Below are 16,388 nucleotides of genomic sequence, written 5' to 3' on the forward strand. Positions count from 1 at the left end.
CTGCGTCCCCTAAGGGTTAATAAGAAAAAGTAGTAAAAAAAAGCTGAAAAAATTGTCAGCCACTACACACACACACCACACCACACCACACCACACCTCATTGTCGAAGCTGAAGTGTCCCTTAAAAAAAAAATTAAATCTTGATAACTACAAAACATGTGATATGATGTATAGTGGTATACTGTCATGCTGTGTATTGGATTTAAAATAATTTATTTCAAATAATTTATTGTGTGCTGCTTCTTAGCTGGAGCTGCTGCAAGGTACATTGTTTGTATCTTAAAAACAACTTGTTAATAAAGCTATTTCAGTAAAAAAAAAAAAAAAAAAGGAATTCTCCAATCACAGCATGTTATAGTTTTAAACTGAGGCTGGCGACCAACTGCCACAATCATAGGAGCTGTAAACAAGTCGGCACAGCATCCCAGGTACATCCCAGAACATCTACTGGTAAGTATTACTGGTACACGCCGCACACAGGACAGTGGAGAGGGACACTGATCATGGGGGGAGACTGGTCATGTTAGGGGGCCTTGTAACTAGCTGACATTTATCAGACTGATCTGTACAGGACACAGATGACATTAGTAATGGAGGCCATGGACATCTGTAAGGAGAAGCTGTCATCTCCAAGAGACAGCAGCCAGTAGCCTCTAGTGTTATATGGCCGCCATTCAGATTATACATAGCTCTCTAATCTGGCCCATAGAGGAATATGGGGGTGTCTGCAGCCTCCTCAGTGGCAGGTTGTGCTGCTTTATACAGACTGGATATTAGAATGTATAGGGGGAGTCTTGTTAGGCAGTCTTACAGTAGGAACGTCCCCTATTGCCATAACAACCAATCACAGCTCAGCTTTCAAATATTCGAGATTTAGTAAAATGAAAGCTGTGCTGTAAATGGTTGCTATGAGCAGCAAAGGTCATTACTACTGTAAGGCTAATCCCTATATGTGCCCATAGTGTGTAAGGAAATGGCATCAGTGTATAATCACTAGGAGGTCTGGGCTAGGACAAGTGTCGGGAGGGTCCGCGTTAGGGGCTGGGGCGGGCCTAGTAAGGGCGAAGGGAGGATCCGCATTATGTGGCCGGGGTGCGCCTGTGCTGGGAAGGGCGAAGGGAGGGTCTGTGTTAGGGGGCTGGGGCGGGCCGGTAAAGGTGCCTGGAGGGTCCGCATTAGGAGGCTGGGGTGAGCCATGGCTGGTAAGGGCGAAGGGAGGGTTCGCGTTTTAGGGCTGGGGTGGGCCTGGGCTGGTAAGGGTGATGAGAGGGTCCATGTTAGGGGGCTGGGGCGGGCCTGGGCTGGGAAGGGCGATGGGAGAGTCCGCATTAGGGGGCTGGGGCGGGCCTAGTAAGGGAGAAGGGAGGATCCGCATTAGGGGGCTGGGGTGGGCCTGTGCTGGGAAGGGCGAAGGGAGGGTCCATGTTAGGGGGCTGGGGCGGGCCAGAGCCGGTAAAGGTGCCTGGAAGGTCCGCGTTAGGGGGCTGGGGTGGGCCAGGCCTGGTAAGGGCGAAGGAAGGGTCCGCATTAGGGGGCTGGGGTGGGCCTGGGCTGGGAAGGGCGAAAGAAGGGTCCACGTTAGAGGGCTGGAGCGGGGCTGGGTAGGGTAAGGTGATGTTAGGGGGTTGGGCAGGCCTGAGCTCGGAAGGGTTCCTGGAAGGGCTTGGGCTCACAGTTCTTAGGAGTTCTATGTAGGTTTTAGCAAAGGAGAGGCAAATTTAGGGTTGGGATGGGTAATCGGGTTAGGGTGGAGGGGCTCCCTCATGGTGCCTTCACCTTGACGTGGTGAGGGAGCTTGCGTGCCTTGGTGATCCCATGAGCTAAGCTGGCGGGAGTATTACTCCTGGTGGGGTCACCCGTGCCAGACAGGTCATTGGGGAGGGGCCAGACTAAGCAAGGCACGTGGAAGAGAGGGCTGTTATAAATACAATGGACAAATACTATCAAAAATACTCCTATCACTCTCACTACACATGCCAGTCAGCAGCACACACACACATTGCCATTCTCACCTGCTTTTGTTGTTGTTGACTAATGAACCTTGTAACTGGCCGGCAGGAGCTGGCAGGACCCCTGCACCTAAGATTCCTCTCCACCACTGAGCACGGCCTGTATTCCTGCAAAGCCTCACCCCTCTGTTAACCCCCCCCCCCCCCTTGCAATAAGCTATTGGGTTTTTACCTAAATTACTCTTCTCTGATTGTCAGCCCTGCCTGGATTAGTTTTGATAAGAAATATCCTTTTCCACCAAGGTCGGAGCTGCAGCAACCATAAGGAGGTTGGGCCTGCTGGGACCTTGTAGATGAAGGGTATAGGAATGGCTGGATACAGGACTCCAATCTGATGGCTGACTCCTCTCCTGCATGGTGCTGTCTGAACTACAGGGCTTTCTTTAACCAATGACTTACTATCTTGTGAAGTGCAGGGTAGGTGCTTTCCTGGGGAAAAGCCAACCATCAAGCTGTCCATGGTCTGGCCCACTTAGCACACCGGCCCATCTAGCATTTGCCCGAATTGCCAGACGGGCAGTCCGGCCCAGGGGAAGGATGTCTGGAGAACCAAGAAATGTAGAAAGGACAGGTAAGTATTGCACTTCACTATGGGGGTTTTGTTGAGATACAACATCTATGATGGCCTCGGTCACTAGAGAACATGCAATCATTCAGACTTCTCCCCGAACAACCATTGAAGAATTGGTAGTGAACTCTTTGCATATATTAGGGACAAAAAGAAGTCAGTGTGTCAGCACGGACAAAGATCTCTTTGTCCTCCATACACTATATGCACAGATAATAGGTAAGGGTTCCACCTCTGGGACCTACACCTATGCCAGGAATGGGTTTCCCACAAACCTAGTGCCATATGATGAGATGGCAGCCAAGAACCAATAAATATGAAGGAACGGCACCATTAGACATGTATGAGATATCCTGTAGGTTATAAATGTGTAAGATGAGAAAATCTACCAGAGCAGCTCACAGGTCTGAACAGGCGCAGAAGCTAATCCCGGAGCGAGGTTATTTAAGCATGTGCTAATTGTAAATGTGTAGAATCCCGCTGGACCGCGGCTGCTAGCACCCCCTGCTCATATCCATCAACACTTCACTAGATTCACTCACATTACTGATATTAATAGATAAAGTGCAAAAACTCTACAAGTGTCCACAATGAAACCTGATGAGACCCGGAGTAATCAGAGGTGATGCCTTACATTACACAGGCATGGAGGCCTGACCCAAATACCCCATCTCCCTGGCCTCTTATACTGTGGACTCTGAGAGGATACTCTATTACAGCCTGTACCAGGCATAGAGTAGAACTGCATTGCCTCCTGAGGTCTTCTACAGTGTACACCACTACCGTGCAGGAATGCCGGACTCCAGCGTGCAACATATATCTCTATATACACTAGTGCAGTGGTGCACAGACCGTGGCCCTTCAACTATTGAAAAACTACAGTTCCCATCATGCCCATTATCTGTTCAGACATAATAGTAATTGTAGTTTTGTAACTGCCAGAGGGCCTCAGGTTGTACGCTCCTGTACTAGAGTGTGGTCCCAAGCTACAGGGTGGTAATAATTCTGAACATGACGGCGCCACCCTGTCCTTAAGGTTGTTTTTGGTATTACAATTAATTTTATCCGAACTGAGCTACAATACCGCACATAAACTGAGTATAAGAGTGGGGATGTTCTACTAATCCTGAATAACCCCTCTAAGGGACCACAGTATACATGCAGAACATTTTACTAGGGGAGTAATACACTTATGTTTGCCCTTTTTCCCCAGTTTGCAGGTATAAGGCTTTTCAGTAGTCAGTCTTATGGTACTCTACAGAGTACTGGACAAGCACAATAAAAGTATAAAAACAAATATATATAGCAAAAAAAAGGGTGTGGAGACAGCATTCATCCGGTGGTGCCTACTTGAGAAAGGCTCAGGAGTGTTAGAGCCGAAACGTCGGTATTTTTATATGCAATGGCTTAAAATAAACTAAAAAAATATTTTCCACCGGATGAATGTTGTCTCCACACCCTTTTTTTTGCTATTTGAATATCAGGTGCGGGCTTACCTGACGGAGACTGTGCACCTTAAGGAGGTTCCGCTGTTCCAACTATATATGTATATATATATATATATATATATACACAATATTTACAGTAAATAGTTACCAGAATTGATGTTTTTGTTATCATTAATCATGCATTTTATCATATATATATATATATATATATATATATATATATATATATGTATATATATATATATATATATATATTATTAAGATATGAATGATAACAATAATGACAATAATAACCATGAGTGTAGTTATAATATAGCTGTAACACATCACAGGATTATGAGTTATGTATGAGCTGTAATAGCACCTGATCACTGGAGTAACGCGTTCCGCCTCCTCTTGTCCCCGGCAGGACGCCGTAGTTGTAGTCACTCTGCAGCATGCCGGAAGTTGTAGTTCGTACCTGCTGTCCTCCTGTTAGGTAACTTGCTTATGTCTCGGCGCTGGTTTCGGGTAAGTTTGCGCTGTGTGCTCAGTCTGGAGGCCGATGCTGTGTATATAGTATATATGTCGCGTAGATCTGATGTCTGGCGGTCGCTGCTCTCACTGTCTGTACGCTGTGCTATGTATGATAACGGAATATGGTCCCTTCCGGATTATCGAAAGTTCTGGATTAGCAGATGGCGTACATTACTATATATAAGTGACATGTAAGGTTATAGAGCCGTGTGCTCCTACCTGTGGCTCTCCAACTGTTGCAGAACTACAATTCCCAGCATGTCCAAACCGCAAAGGCTTCTGGCGATGCTGGGAATTGTAGTTCTGCAGCTGTAGAACCAGAGGTTGTGGGATCAGTGTTATAGAACTCCAGGAGAGATCAGGAACCATAATGCACAGAGAGAGAGAGAGAGAGAGAGAGAGAGAGACATTTCTTAACCCTCCCCCCCACTGTGATTGACAGGTGTCACTGGGGCACTGTCAGTCAGTTTGGGAGCTCTGTCAGTATAGGGGTGCTGGTCATTATTGGGCAGCTGTCAGTCAGTATAAGGACACTGTCAGTCAGTATGGGGGCGCTTTCAGTCATTATTGGGGAGCTGTCAGTCAGTATGGGGGTGCTGTCAGTCAGTATAAGGGCGCTGTCAGTCAGTATAAGGACGTTGTCAGTCGGTATAAGGACGCTGTCAGTCAGTATGGGGGTGCTGTCAGTCAGTATTGGGGAGCTGTCAGTCAGTATGGGGGTGCTGTCAGTCAGTATAAGGGCGCTGTCAGTCAGTATAAGGACGTTGTCAGTCGGTATAAGGACGCTGTCAGTCAGTATGGGGGTGCTGTCAGTCAGTATTGGGGAGCTGTCAGTCAGTATGGGGGTGCTGTCAGTCGGTATAAGGACGCTGTCAGTCAGTATAAGGACGCTGTCGCTGTCAGTCAGTATAAGGACGCTGTCAGTCAGTATGGGGGTGCTGTCAGTCAGTATGGGGGTGCTGTCAGTCAGTATAAGGGCGCTGTCAGTCAGTATAAGGACGCTGTCAGTCAGTATGGGAGCGCTGTCAGTATGGGGACGCTGTCAGTCAGTATGGGGGGGCGCTGTCAGTATAGGGGCCGCTGTCAGTCAGTATGGGGGCGCTGTCAGTCAGTATAAGGACGCTGTCAGTCAGTATGGGAGTGCTGTCAGTCAGTATAAGGACGCTGTCAGTCAGTATGGGGGCGCTGTCAGTCAGTATGGGGGTGCTGTCAGTCAGTGTGGGGGTGCTGTCAGTATAGGGGCCGCTGTCAGTCAGTATGGGGGCACTGTCAGTCAGTATAAGGACGCTGTCAGTATGGGGGCGCTGTCAGTCAGTATAAGGACGCTGTCAGTCAGTGTGGGGGCGCTGTCAGTCAGTATAAGGACGCTGTCAGTCAGTATGGGGGCGCTGTCAGTCAGTATGGGGGCGCTGTCAGTATAGGGGCCGCTGTCAGTCAGTATGGGGGCGCTGTCAGTATAGGGGCCGCTGTCAGTCAGTATGGTGGCGCTGTCAGTATAAGGACGCTGTCAGTTAGTATGGGGGCGCTGTCAGTCAGTATGGTGGCGCTGTCAGTCAGTATAAGGACGCTGTCAGTTAGTATGGGGGCGCTGTCACTCAGAATGGGGGCGCTGTCAGTCAGGATGGGGGCGCTGTCAGTCAGTATAAGGACGCTGTCAGTTAGTATGGGGGCGCTGTCAGTCAGTATGGTGGCGCTGTCAGTATAGGGGCCGCTGTCAGTCAGTATGGTGGCGCTGTCAGTTAGTATGGGGGCGCTGTCAGTCAGGATGGGGGCGCTGTCAGTCAGTATAAGGACGCTGTCAGTCAGTATGGGGGCGCTGTCAGTCAGTATGGGGCGCTGTCAGTCAGTATGGGGGCGCTGTCAGTCAGTATGGGGGCACCCTGACTTCATGTATTCTCATCCACCACGGTCACCATATTACAGCGGCTCAGAATCGCTCTTATCCTCCTGTCTGTATCAGACCCCACATTATTGAGCTGTACAGGAAACACTTTCTGGACTATCAGATGGCGGATTACACTGTGCTGCAGCTGTACATGTCCGCAGTGTGTCAGGGGACGCCTCAGTGAGGAGACCCGTGTGATTTATCATCCAGAGGAGCTGTTGCCCATAGCAACCAATCACATCCCAGCTTTCCCCTTTCAGAGATCTGGAATCTGATTGGTTGCTATGGGTGATTTACCAAGTGTTTAGCTTTGTATTATTTACCTGTCCATGTAGATGAGTATATAATAAGGTGTGGTGGTTGGGGGGGTGCTCCCCCATTATATACACTCACCTGTATGGACGGGGAGGCTTTCAAGTGATACTGTCAGCCCCCTCTCTGACCTCATTTCATCAGTGGGCAGTGTCCCCTAGGAGGGCTTCACAGCAGTTGGGCCCCATCTCCCGTCTAGGGGACACTGTCCATCAATGAAATAAAGCGATTTTAGAGCAGAACCTTGTGGGTGGTGCGGAGGACTGCACATAGAGTAAGGGGGGGGGGGGGAGGGGGAGGACTATATCACGTACAGTCCTTCATGGTTCTAGATGCTAAATATGGATCCACAGTGTATATAGTGATCGAGATACAGATAGTCACTGTAATACCTATTATCTATCTATCTATCTATCTATCTATCTATCTATCTATCTATCTATCTATCTCCTATCTATCTATCTATCTATCTATCTACATCTATTTCCCTACATGTTATATTACATAACCCCTGGTTGTCTCTTGGGTCACTCCGGTGTTGTGTAACCCTCTCTATGTAGTAATCTGTAGCTTTCTCCTCCACACTGACACATTGTAGCAGATTATCAGGAGAGGAGGCTGCAATAGTTACATGCCCTCAGCTATAAGAAGTTTCAGGTCTTGACAGATTTTAAAGGAGTCCAGCGTTTTGATACAATTTGTCAGCCGGCGGAGCAAAATAATAAACAATCCCTACTTACCCCTCCCCGTACCTTTGCATCGCTGGATTGCTGCTCTGGGACCCCCTGCCGGCTCAGGCATCTCCTTCGGCTGGATCGCCACAACACAGCTGATGGACTGCCTCCTCAGCCAATCCGTGACTGGGGCAGGACACTTCTGCAGTCACTGATTGGCTGATGGGGCAGTCCATCAGCCGGGTTGAATATTTTCCCCTAATTGTGATGGCATTGGAACTTGGGGGGAAAATGCCTTCTGCGGGGGTCTTGGAGCCTGTGACACTGTGCTTAGTAGCCATGGGGAGAGGTAAGTAGTGATTGTTTATTATGTTCCCCCCTGCCCCTGCCTGCTGACAGATTTTAAAAACGTCGGAACTTTCGTCAGAATTTAAGCGATAATGTTGCCATTCTCTGACAGCAAGCAGAGAATGTACACAGCAGGATGTATACTGGAAAACTTTACTTCCCACAATTATTTTATAGCTATAAAGCTGGAAAGAGGACTCGACATGTGCAAACACTGAGTAGGTGGGATGTGTGGTCCCCTGCTGCGCCCCCTAATGTTGTTTTTTTCTGCTCAGTTTCTGTGGGATCATCCATATTATGTGATTTTCTAGTAGCTTATAAACCGATAACCTGCTGATGCATGTGCTGCGACGTCCTCCTACCTGACATAGGATGTGGAGCAGGGATTGGCACATAGTGGTTACATCACACACGTGCAATCTGTGTCCTATGTTATGTAACACGACCATAGACGACACTAGAAAGGTTCCTGTATCTTTCATAGGGTTTACATGGGCGCTCTCTACTTCAAGTGCAGACCAGGCACCAGATCCCTAAATAAATACAGACCCCATAACTAATACAGACCCCCAGAATACAACCCTAAATAAACACAGATCCCAGACCAGAACCCTAAATAATCCCAGACCTCAGACCAGAACCCTAAATAAGCACAGACCCCAGACTACAACCCTAAATAAGTACAGACCCAAGACTACAACCCTAAATAATCCCAGTCCTCAGACCAGAACCCTAAATAATCCCAGACCTCAGACCAGAACCCTAAATAATCCCAGACCTCAGACCAGAACCCTAAATAAGCACAGACCCCAGACTACAACCCTAAATAAGTACAGACCCAAGACTACAACCCTAAATAATCCCAGACCTCAGACCAGAACCCTAAATAATCCCAGACCTCAGACCAGAACCCTAAATAATCCCAGACCTCAGACCAGAACCCTAAATAAGCACAGACCCCAGACCATAATCATAAATAAGTACAGACCCCAGACCATAATCCTAAATAAGCACAGACCCCAGACCATAATCCTAAATAAGCACAGCCCCCAGACCATAATCCTAAATAAGTACAGACCCCACACCGTAATCCTAAATAAGCACAGACCCCAGACCATAATCCTAAATAAGCACAGACCCCAGACCAGAACCCTAAATAAGCACAGACCCCACACCATAATCCTAAATAAGCACAGACCCCAGACCATAATCCTAAATAAGTACAGACCCCACACCATAATCCTAAATAAGTACAGACCCCAGACTACAACCCTAAATAAGCACAGACCCCAGACCATAATCCTAAATAAGCACAGACCCCAGACCATAATCCTAAATAAGCACAGACCCCAGACCATAATCCTAAATAAGTACAGACCCCACACCATAATCCTAAATAAGTACAGACCCCAGACTACAACCCTAAATAAGCACAGACCCCAGACCATAATCCTAAATAAACACAGACCCCAGACCATAATCCTAAATAAGCACAGACCCCACACCATAATCCTAAATAAGTACAGACCCCAGACTACAACCCTAAATAAGCACAGACCCCAGACCATAATCATAAATAAGCACAGCCCCAGACCATAATCCTAAATAAGCACAGCCCCCAGACCATAATCCTAAATAAGCACAGCCCCCAGACCATAATCCTAAATAAGCACAGACCCCAGACCATAATCCTAAATAAGCACAGCCCCCAGACCATAATCCTAAATAAGCACAGACCCCAGACCATAATCCTAAATAAGCACAGACCCCAGACCAGAACCCTAAATAAACACAGGTCCTAGACCATAATCCTAAATAAACACAGACCCCAGACCATAATCCTAAATAAACACAGACCCCAGACCGTAACCATAAACTAAGGGTTCTATTACACGGGTATTACACGGACTGATGAAGGCCCAATCAATACCATAAACGAGCTACAATCTGCTAGATTTACTGGGCCTATTACATGGCCCGATAATCGTTTACCAATTGTTAGCAATGTCCGTGCAATCCTTGCCCAAACAATAAATACTTCACCTGTCCACGCTTTTGGTCTTCCTCTCTGCTCTGTATCTATACCGGCACCATGCCATGTGGCTTCAGAGAGGCCTGTCAGCTCAGAAGCCACAGCCTGCGGACGCATACAGAGCAATGCGCGGTCGGTGGCCGATGATTTGCAATGATCGTTGTCTCTATGTCCAATTCGTCTAATTATTGCTCCATGTAATAGACCCCAGAAAACAACCCATGTAATACAGACCCCAGACAACAACCCTAAATAAACACTGACCCCAGACCATAAATAAGAACAGGCTCTAGACCAAAACCCTTAAGGGGTTCACACGTACAGGATCTGCAGCAAATTTGATGGCGCAGATTTGAAGTTTCAGATTCAAAGCAAAACTGCAGATTCAAATCTGCGCTATAAAATCTGTTGCAAATCCTGTACGTGTGAACGCTACCTAAAGGGGTTATCCAGCATTAGAAAAACACTACACCCAAACTGACCAAAGATACCATGTTTTTCTAATGCTGGATACCCATTTGAAGCGAAACTATCAGCAGGTTAGACACTTCTAATGTCTCTCTTTTGTGCACAGGAGCTGAGAATGAAGATTTTTTTACCCTCATCTTTGGCGCGGTTTCTGTAATATTAGCAGTTTAATCCCTATGCTAATAAGTCATTTTTAAAATGACTTATTATCTTCAGCTGTGCCCCAAAAGGAGAAATCATCAGGTTAAATAATAATAAACTGAGAATAGTTTCCCATTATAAAAATACAAAAAAGACCACATAAACTAATACATCCATAGATCAGACTCCATAAACTAATACATCTATAGACCAAATTCCATAAACTAATACGGACCCAACCCCATAAGCTAATACATCCAGGGCTGTGGAGTCGGTAAGCCGCAGCTCCGACTCCGACTCCTGAATTTTATCAGGACCGACTCCGACTCCCGAATTTTATCAGGACCGACTCCGACTCCCGACTTCTGAATTTTATCAGGACTGACTCCAACTCTGACAGTCATATACCAGGGGAGTTATTTATCACACTGGCTCAGCAGCTTCTCCCTAATGTCCTACATGATCCTGGGGCGACTTCTGAATAAATAAAGGAATACTGTATATAAAGCAGATTCTCCTGTGTGAGTAGTGGATGCAGCCAGTCTCCAGCCTCCATGTCCTGAACTACTCACAACTAGACTAGATAGAGCAGGTGGTCTTTTCCTGCTGACAATCTTCTATAGGTTTCTAACTAAATATTCACAATACTTAACCCCTTAAGGTCAAAGCCTATTTTAGTTTTTGCGCTTTTGCTTATTCCATTTTAAGTTTAAAAGTCCATAGCGCTTGCATTTTTTCACCTAGAGACGTATATGAGCGCTTATTTTTAGCGAAACCAATTGTACTTTGCAATGACAGGCATTATTTTTCCATAACATATGCTGCGAAACCGGAAAAAAATCATTTGCGCTGTCAAATTGAAAAAAAACGAATTTGTTTTGATTTCGGGGAGTTTTGCATTTACGCCGTCCGTCCTATGGTAAAACTGACTTGTTATGCATGTTCCTCAAGTCGTTACGATTACTATGATATATAACATGTATAACTTATATTGTATCTGATGGCCTGTAAAAAATTCAAACCATTGTTAACAAATATACGTTCCTTAAAATCGCTCCATTCCCAGGCTTATAGCGCTTTTATCCTTTGGTCTATGGGGCTGTGTGAGGTGTCAGTTTTTGCGCCATGATGTGTTCTTTCTATCGGTACCTTGATTGCGCATATACGACTTTTTGATCGTTTTTATTACATTTTTTCTGGATTTGATGCGACCAAAAATGCGCAATTTTGCACTTTGGAATTTTTTTGCGCTGACGCCGTTTACCGTGCGAGATCAGGAATGTGATTAATTAATAGTTCGGGCGATTACGCGCGCGGCAATACTAAATATGTTTATTTATTTATTAATTTATATTTATAAAATGGGAAAAGGGGGGTGATTTGGACTTTTATTAGGGGAGGGGATTTTTTATTAATAAAAACACTTTTTTACTTTTTTTTTTTTACTGTAACTAGAAGCCCCCCTGGGGGACTTGTATATAGACAGCACTGATCTCTCATAGAGATCAATGCTGTGTATATACACAGCAAAGATCGATTAGATCGGTCATAGATTACTATGGCCTGCTGCAGGCCATAGCAATCTATTGCCGAGCCGGGATCAGCGTCATTCCGACGCTGAGGCCCGGCACGGGCAGAAGAACGGATCTCCCCCCCGCGATCGCATCGCGGGGGGGAGATCCGTCCCACTAGACACCAGGGACGTGAGGTCTGAAGCCTCTAAGTGCAGCTGTCAGGTTTGACAGCTGCACTTAGAGGCTTAATTAGCCGGCGCGGCAACGGGACCCGCGCCGGCTAATAGAGGCACTGCCCGGCTGCACGTGTCAGCCGGGATCAGCGCCGTTCAGAGCGGGGTCCCAGCGGGACCCCGCTCTGAACACCCCGAGCGGCACCATGACGTATCAGATACGTCATGGGTCGCTAAGGGGTTAAAGAAACACTGCTAACACTGCCAGATACCTGTAATGTAGAGATCAGCCATAGTGATATAGAGAGGGGTCACACATAGTAATATAGAGTGGGGTCACACATAGTGATATAGAAGGTCACTGTGGGGGCACGCAATAGCATGCACACACACACAGCCTGCTGCAGCCATAGCATACACAAACACCCACACAGCCTGCTGCAGCTATAGCACACACACAGCCTGCTGCAGCCACAGCACACACACACACACAGCTTTCTGCAGCCATAGTGCACACCACACACACACACACACACTTGGCTTGCTGCGGCCATAGCACACATACACCCAACCTGCTGCAGCCATAGTGCACACACACACACACACACACACACACACAGCCTGCTGCTGCAGCCATAGTGCACGCACGCACACACACACACACACACACAGCTTGCTTCAGCCATAGCACACACACACACACACACACACAGCCTGCTGCAGTCATGGCACAGACACAGCCTACTGCAGCCATAGCATATACACACAGCTTGCTGCAGCCGTAGCACACACACACACAGCCTGCTGCAGGCATAGCATACACACACAGTCTGTTGCAGCCATAGCGCGCGCACACAAACACACACACACACACACATACAGCTGCAGCCAAAGAACACTGAGGACAGAGGTTACTGCTACATTACTTATGTCTTCTCCTCCTCCTTATATTACACTGCTGCTCATATACAATCATCCAGCATCCAGGAAGAGAACAGCACAGATCTCCCCCCCCCCCCCCCCCCACACACACACAATGGACTCTTCCAGCTCAGAAACAAACTGCCAAATAGTGACCCTTATGTAATAGGGCCAGTGTCCTATTACTGATATATTCCCCGTCCCCCCTTATGTAATAGGGCCAGTGTCCTATTACTGATATATTCCTCGACCACCCATATCTAATAGGGCCAGTGTCCTATTACTGATATATTCCCCCGACCACCCTTATCTAATAGGGCCAGTGTCCTATTACTGATATATTCCCCCGACCACCCTTATGTAATAGGGCCAGTGTCCTATTAGAATGTAGCTCATAAAATATATAATTATGAGCAAAACTTGTAAAATTCATATCAAAATTCAATTCTACATTTTTTAAAGATTTTTTTTAAAGCTGGAGTCAAAGTCGGTACATTTTTTTCCGACTCCGACTCCAGCCAAAACTAGCTTAGACCCCGACTCCACCACTCCGACTTCACAGCCCTGAATACATCCTCAAAACAGACCTCAAAATAATACAACCACCCCCCCCCCCAAACTAACGCACACCGCAGAGCAGACCTCCTTAACTAATACAGACCCCAGACAACCCCCAAACAAATACAGATGCAAGACTCCCTAAATTAATGTAGCCGCAGACCAGACCCCCTAAACTGATACAGGCACCTTACTAAACCAATAAACAAATGCATGCCACAAACCAGCCCCCATGAGCAAATAGAGACCTCAACTAAAGACCTCATACAAGACCTATAAATAAACATATACCAAAGACCAGACCCCTAAATGAATACAGACCCCAGACCAAACCCTTTAAATAAATACATACCCCTAAAGTTATACATACCCCAGACCCCTAAATAAACACAGACTCTTAAACAAAGACTTGTAGTGCGGTCCATTCATTTATGGACACAGTTTTCCTGCATTCTTATGATCACCGGGGGTCCCAGTGGTCAGACCCCACCAATCTGCTAGTTATAACATTCTAAAGTGAGAATACCCCTCTAACTCGCATCATTTTTGTACTGTGGCTGGATGAATATGAGTCCATAATTAAGTTGATATTTATTCCCTGTACAGAACGATATCGTCTGGTGACCCCGATCCTGGAGCTGTGAATCCCCCTGGGTCCTCCTCAGGCTCATGCTGACCTCGCCTCGTCTCCTCACCTCCCGAATATTACTCTTCCAGCTGATAGGGGGCACATACATGGGAGACATGAGCTCCAAAACCCAGCTACCCAGCAGTGCCGAGGCTCTGGCTGGCAGATCTGAGAAGATATCACATTCAGGTAGGCCTCAGCTTAGAAGGTCATCTTACAGATTCTTTGTCCATGCCTTTATTTTGTAAGTTGTCAGTAAGTAATATGTCATATTTTGTCTTCAGGAAGTAATGGGGAACAACCCCTCCCCCAGAGGAGCTGCATTCAGAAACCTTTTAGTGCATTTAGTTTTATTATTATTCCTTGTCTCCAGAAGTAGCACAGTATAATAATAACCCCCTCTACTATTAGCAGTGAGAGGACTCTGCTCCCTCTGTCCCAGTCTGTACAGCTAAGCTGAAAAGTGAGTGACAGGAAAAAGTGCTGCCTTTACAGGACTTCAAGTTTTTTTCTTATGTGTTTAGCAACAAGAAGCAATAGTTTTTCATGTTTTCTTTTCAATAATACCAATTATCCAGGTCCTGAAAAAACATAGCATGCCCATACCAACCTACCACCACGTGTTATGGTCCAGTTGTTGAATACTCCATTTGCCATACACTTATGTCTTCCAAAAAGTTACCCTGGCCATAGGGCATCATACATATTTTACTGGGAGTCTTTTTTTTTTTTTTTTTTTAATGTCCAAACTTCTCGCCCGAATCCTCTGCATTTGTATAGCGGTGCCTGGAGAAGTTGAATGCTGCCCTAAGGAGTCTGGGAAAACATGGATACAGCGATAGGCCATACACTGTATCTATTATTATGCAGGCAGCCTTAGGGCAGCATCCAACTTCTTCAATCACCGGTGTTCAAATGCCGATCAGTCGGGTTTGGACAATCCAGAGGGTGCTTGAAGCTTGTAGTCTTCAGGACTAGATACTATTTAGGTGTATTTAGTACATATTACTTTTACCCATATAACTTTTTTTAAATAGTTTTTACTGATTTAAAATAAAACATAGACATTTGTCAAGCTTACATGACATTTGGCATTGGAGCACATCGATCAATTTTTGAATCTATTAAATGGCCACTAACCTTTTAAAAAATTTTGCATAAATCAATAGTGCCAGTGAATGCAAGAAAGTGATATATTTTAGAGAAAAATAAACTCAGACAAATATCCAAATAGATCAACTCACTGAGGGATCATGTGGACTATAGAAGGCTAAGGAGAGGGAGGGTGATTTACAGCTTACACTGCTCATTACCACTCTATATTGTCCTCAATGCTGCTGCTGCTTCTGAGGGTGCATTATAGAGTTGCTGTAGAGTAGGATCCTCTCCTCTGTGTGTCCATTATATGGAGACATCATAGAGGCTCAGGGACAATCAAGGATTAAAGATGCAGCCTGCAGAGGGGAAAACTGGTGAGAATGCCATATACAGGTGATATAATGGTCAGAACCTTTTCTCATGAACACTCACAGGACACTTCAAAAGTTTTTTGAACATTTTGGGACCATTTAAAGTGGTTATCCAGGGAGAATTTTGCTCAGACTGGTGGTAAGAATTAAACTGACCTGTACTTAACTTTCTTACTACCCCGGCCCTTCTAACAAAGCCCTGGTCCCACTGTGCAGCACTACCAGGTCCAGGGTCATCAAGTAGATATGCTCGCTCAGCCAGTCGGTGGCTGCACCAGTGTCCTGCTTCAGTCACTAATTGTGGCTTCATGAGAATAGTCAGGAAGGTAAGTGAGTGCTCCCAGATAACCCCTTTAATTTTGTTTATTATGATGTTTTGCAGCAGCTGAAGTATGTATTGGGATGTTACCCCCTGCTGTATATGTCATGTCCTCTCAATGTGTCCAGTGCTAGTGGTCACATGTGCTCAGTGGTTTGTTCATATCACCCTGAGCTGCTTGTAGACTGTCAGCATAATGACCGAAATAGGAATTGGCACATTAGAAGCTACTTCTAGTACAGATCTGGGCTGGCAGAGTATGGTCAGGTCTTGGCTGGCAGGAGCGAATTTTGAGAGGTTTGCTTAGTAATGCTCCTGTGGGGAAAAAAATAATAATTTTCTTGACATATGTGAAATAAAAGACCCAAGTGTTCTCCGTTCTCTGTATATGTTGGGTCTACCATC

General features: G+C 46.1%; 1 protein-coding gene across 4 annotated transcripts in view; it reads left to right on the forward strand.

Annotated features, from left to right (window-relative positions):
* Positions 1–364: 364 nt before the first annotated feature.
* The window catches only part of MSRA (methionine sulfoxide reductase A), a 244,834-nt gene continuing 228,810 nt past the window's right edge, over positions 365–16,388 (forward strand). For 3 of the 4 annotated variants that reach the window (XR_011363697.1, XM_069975807.1, XM_069975809.1), the window contains exons 1-2: positions 4,440–4,535; positions 14,174–14,384. Coding sequence is in view for 3 of the 4 variants with exons in the window: in XM_069975807.1 (XP_069831908.1) it covers positions 14,237–14,384 (148 nt within the window). In the remaining variant the exon portion in view is untranslated. Of the gene's footprint in view, positions 451–4,439; positions 4,536–14,173; positions 14,385–16,388 lie in introns of those variants that run through there. The other variant, XM_069975808.1, reaches the window with a different exon arrangement.

Source organism: Dendropsophus ebraccatus, chromosome 6 (genome assembly GCF_027789765.1).
Source record: "Dendropsophus ebraccatus isolate aDenEbr1 chromosome 6, aDenEbr1.pat, whole genome shotgun sequence".
Taxonomy (NCBI): Eukaryota; Metazoa; Chordata; class Amphibia; order Anura; family Hylidae; genus Dendropsophus; species Dendropsophus ebraccatus.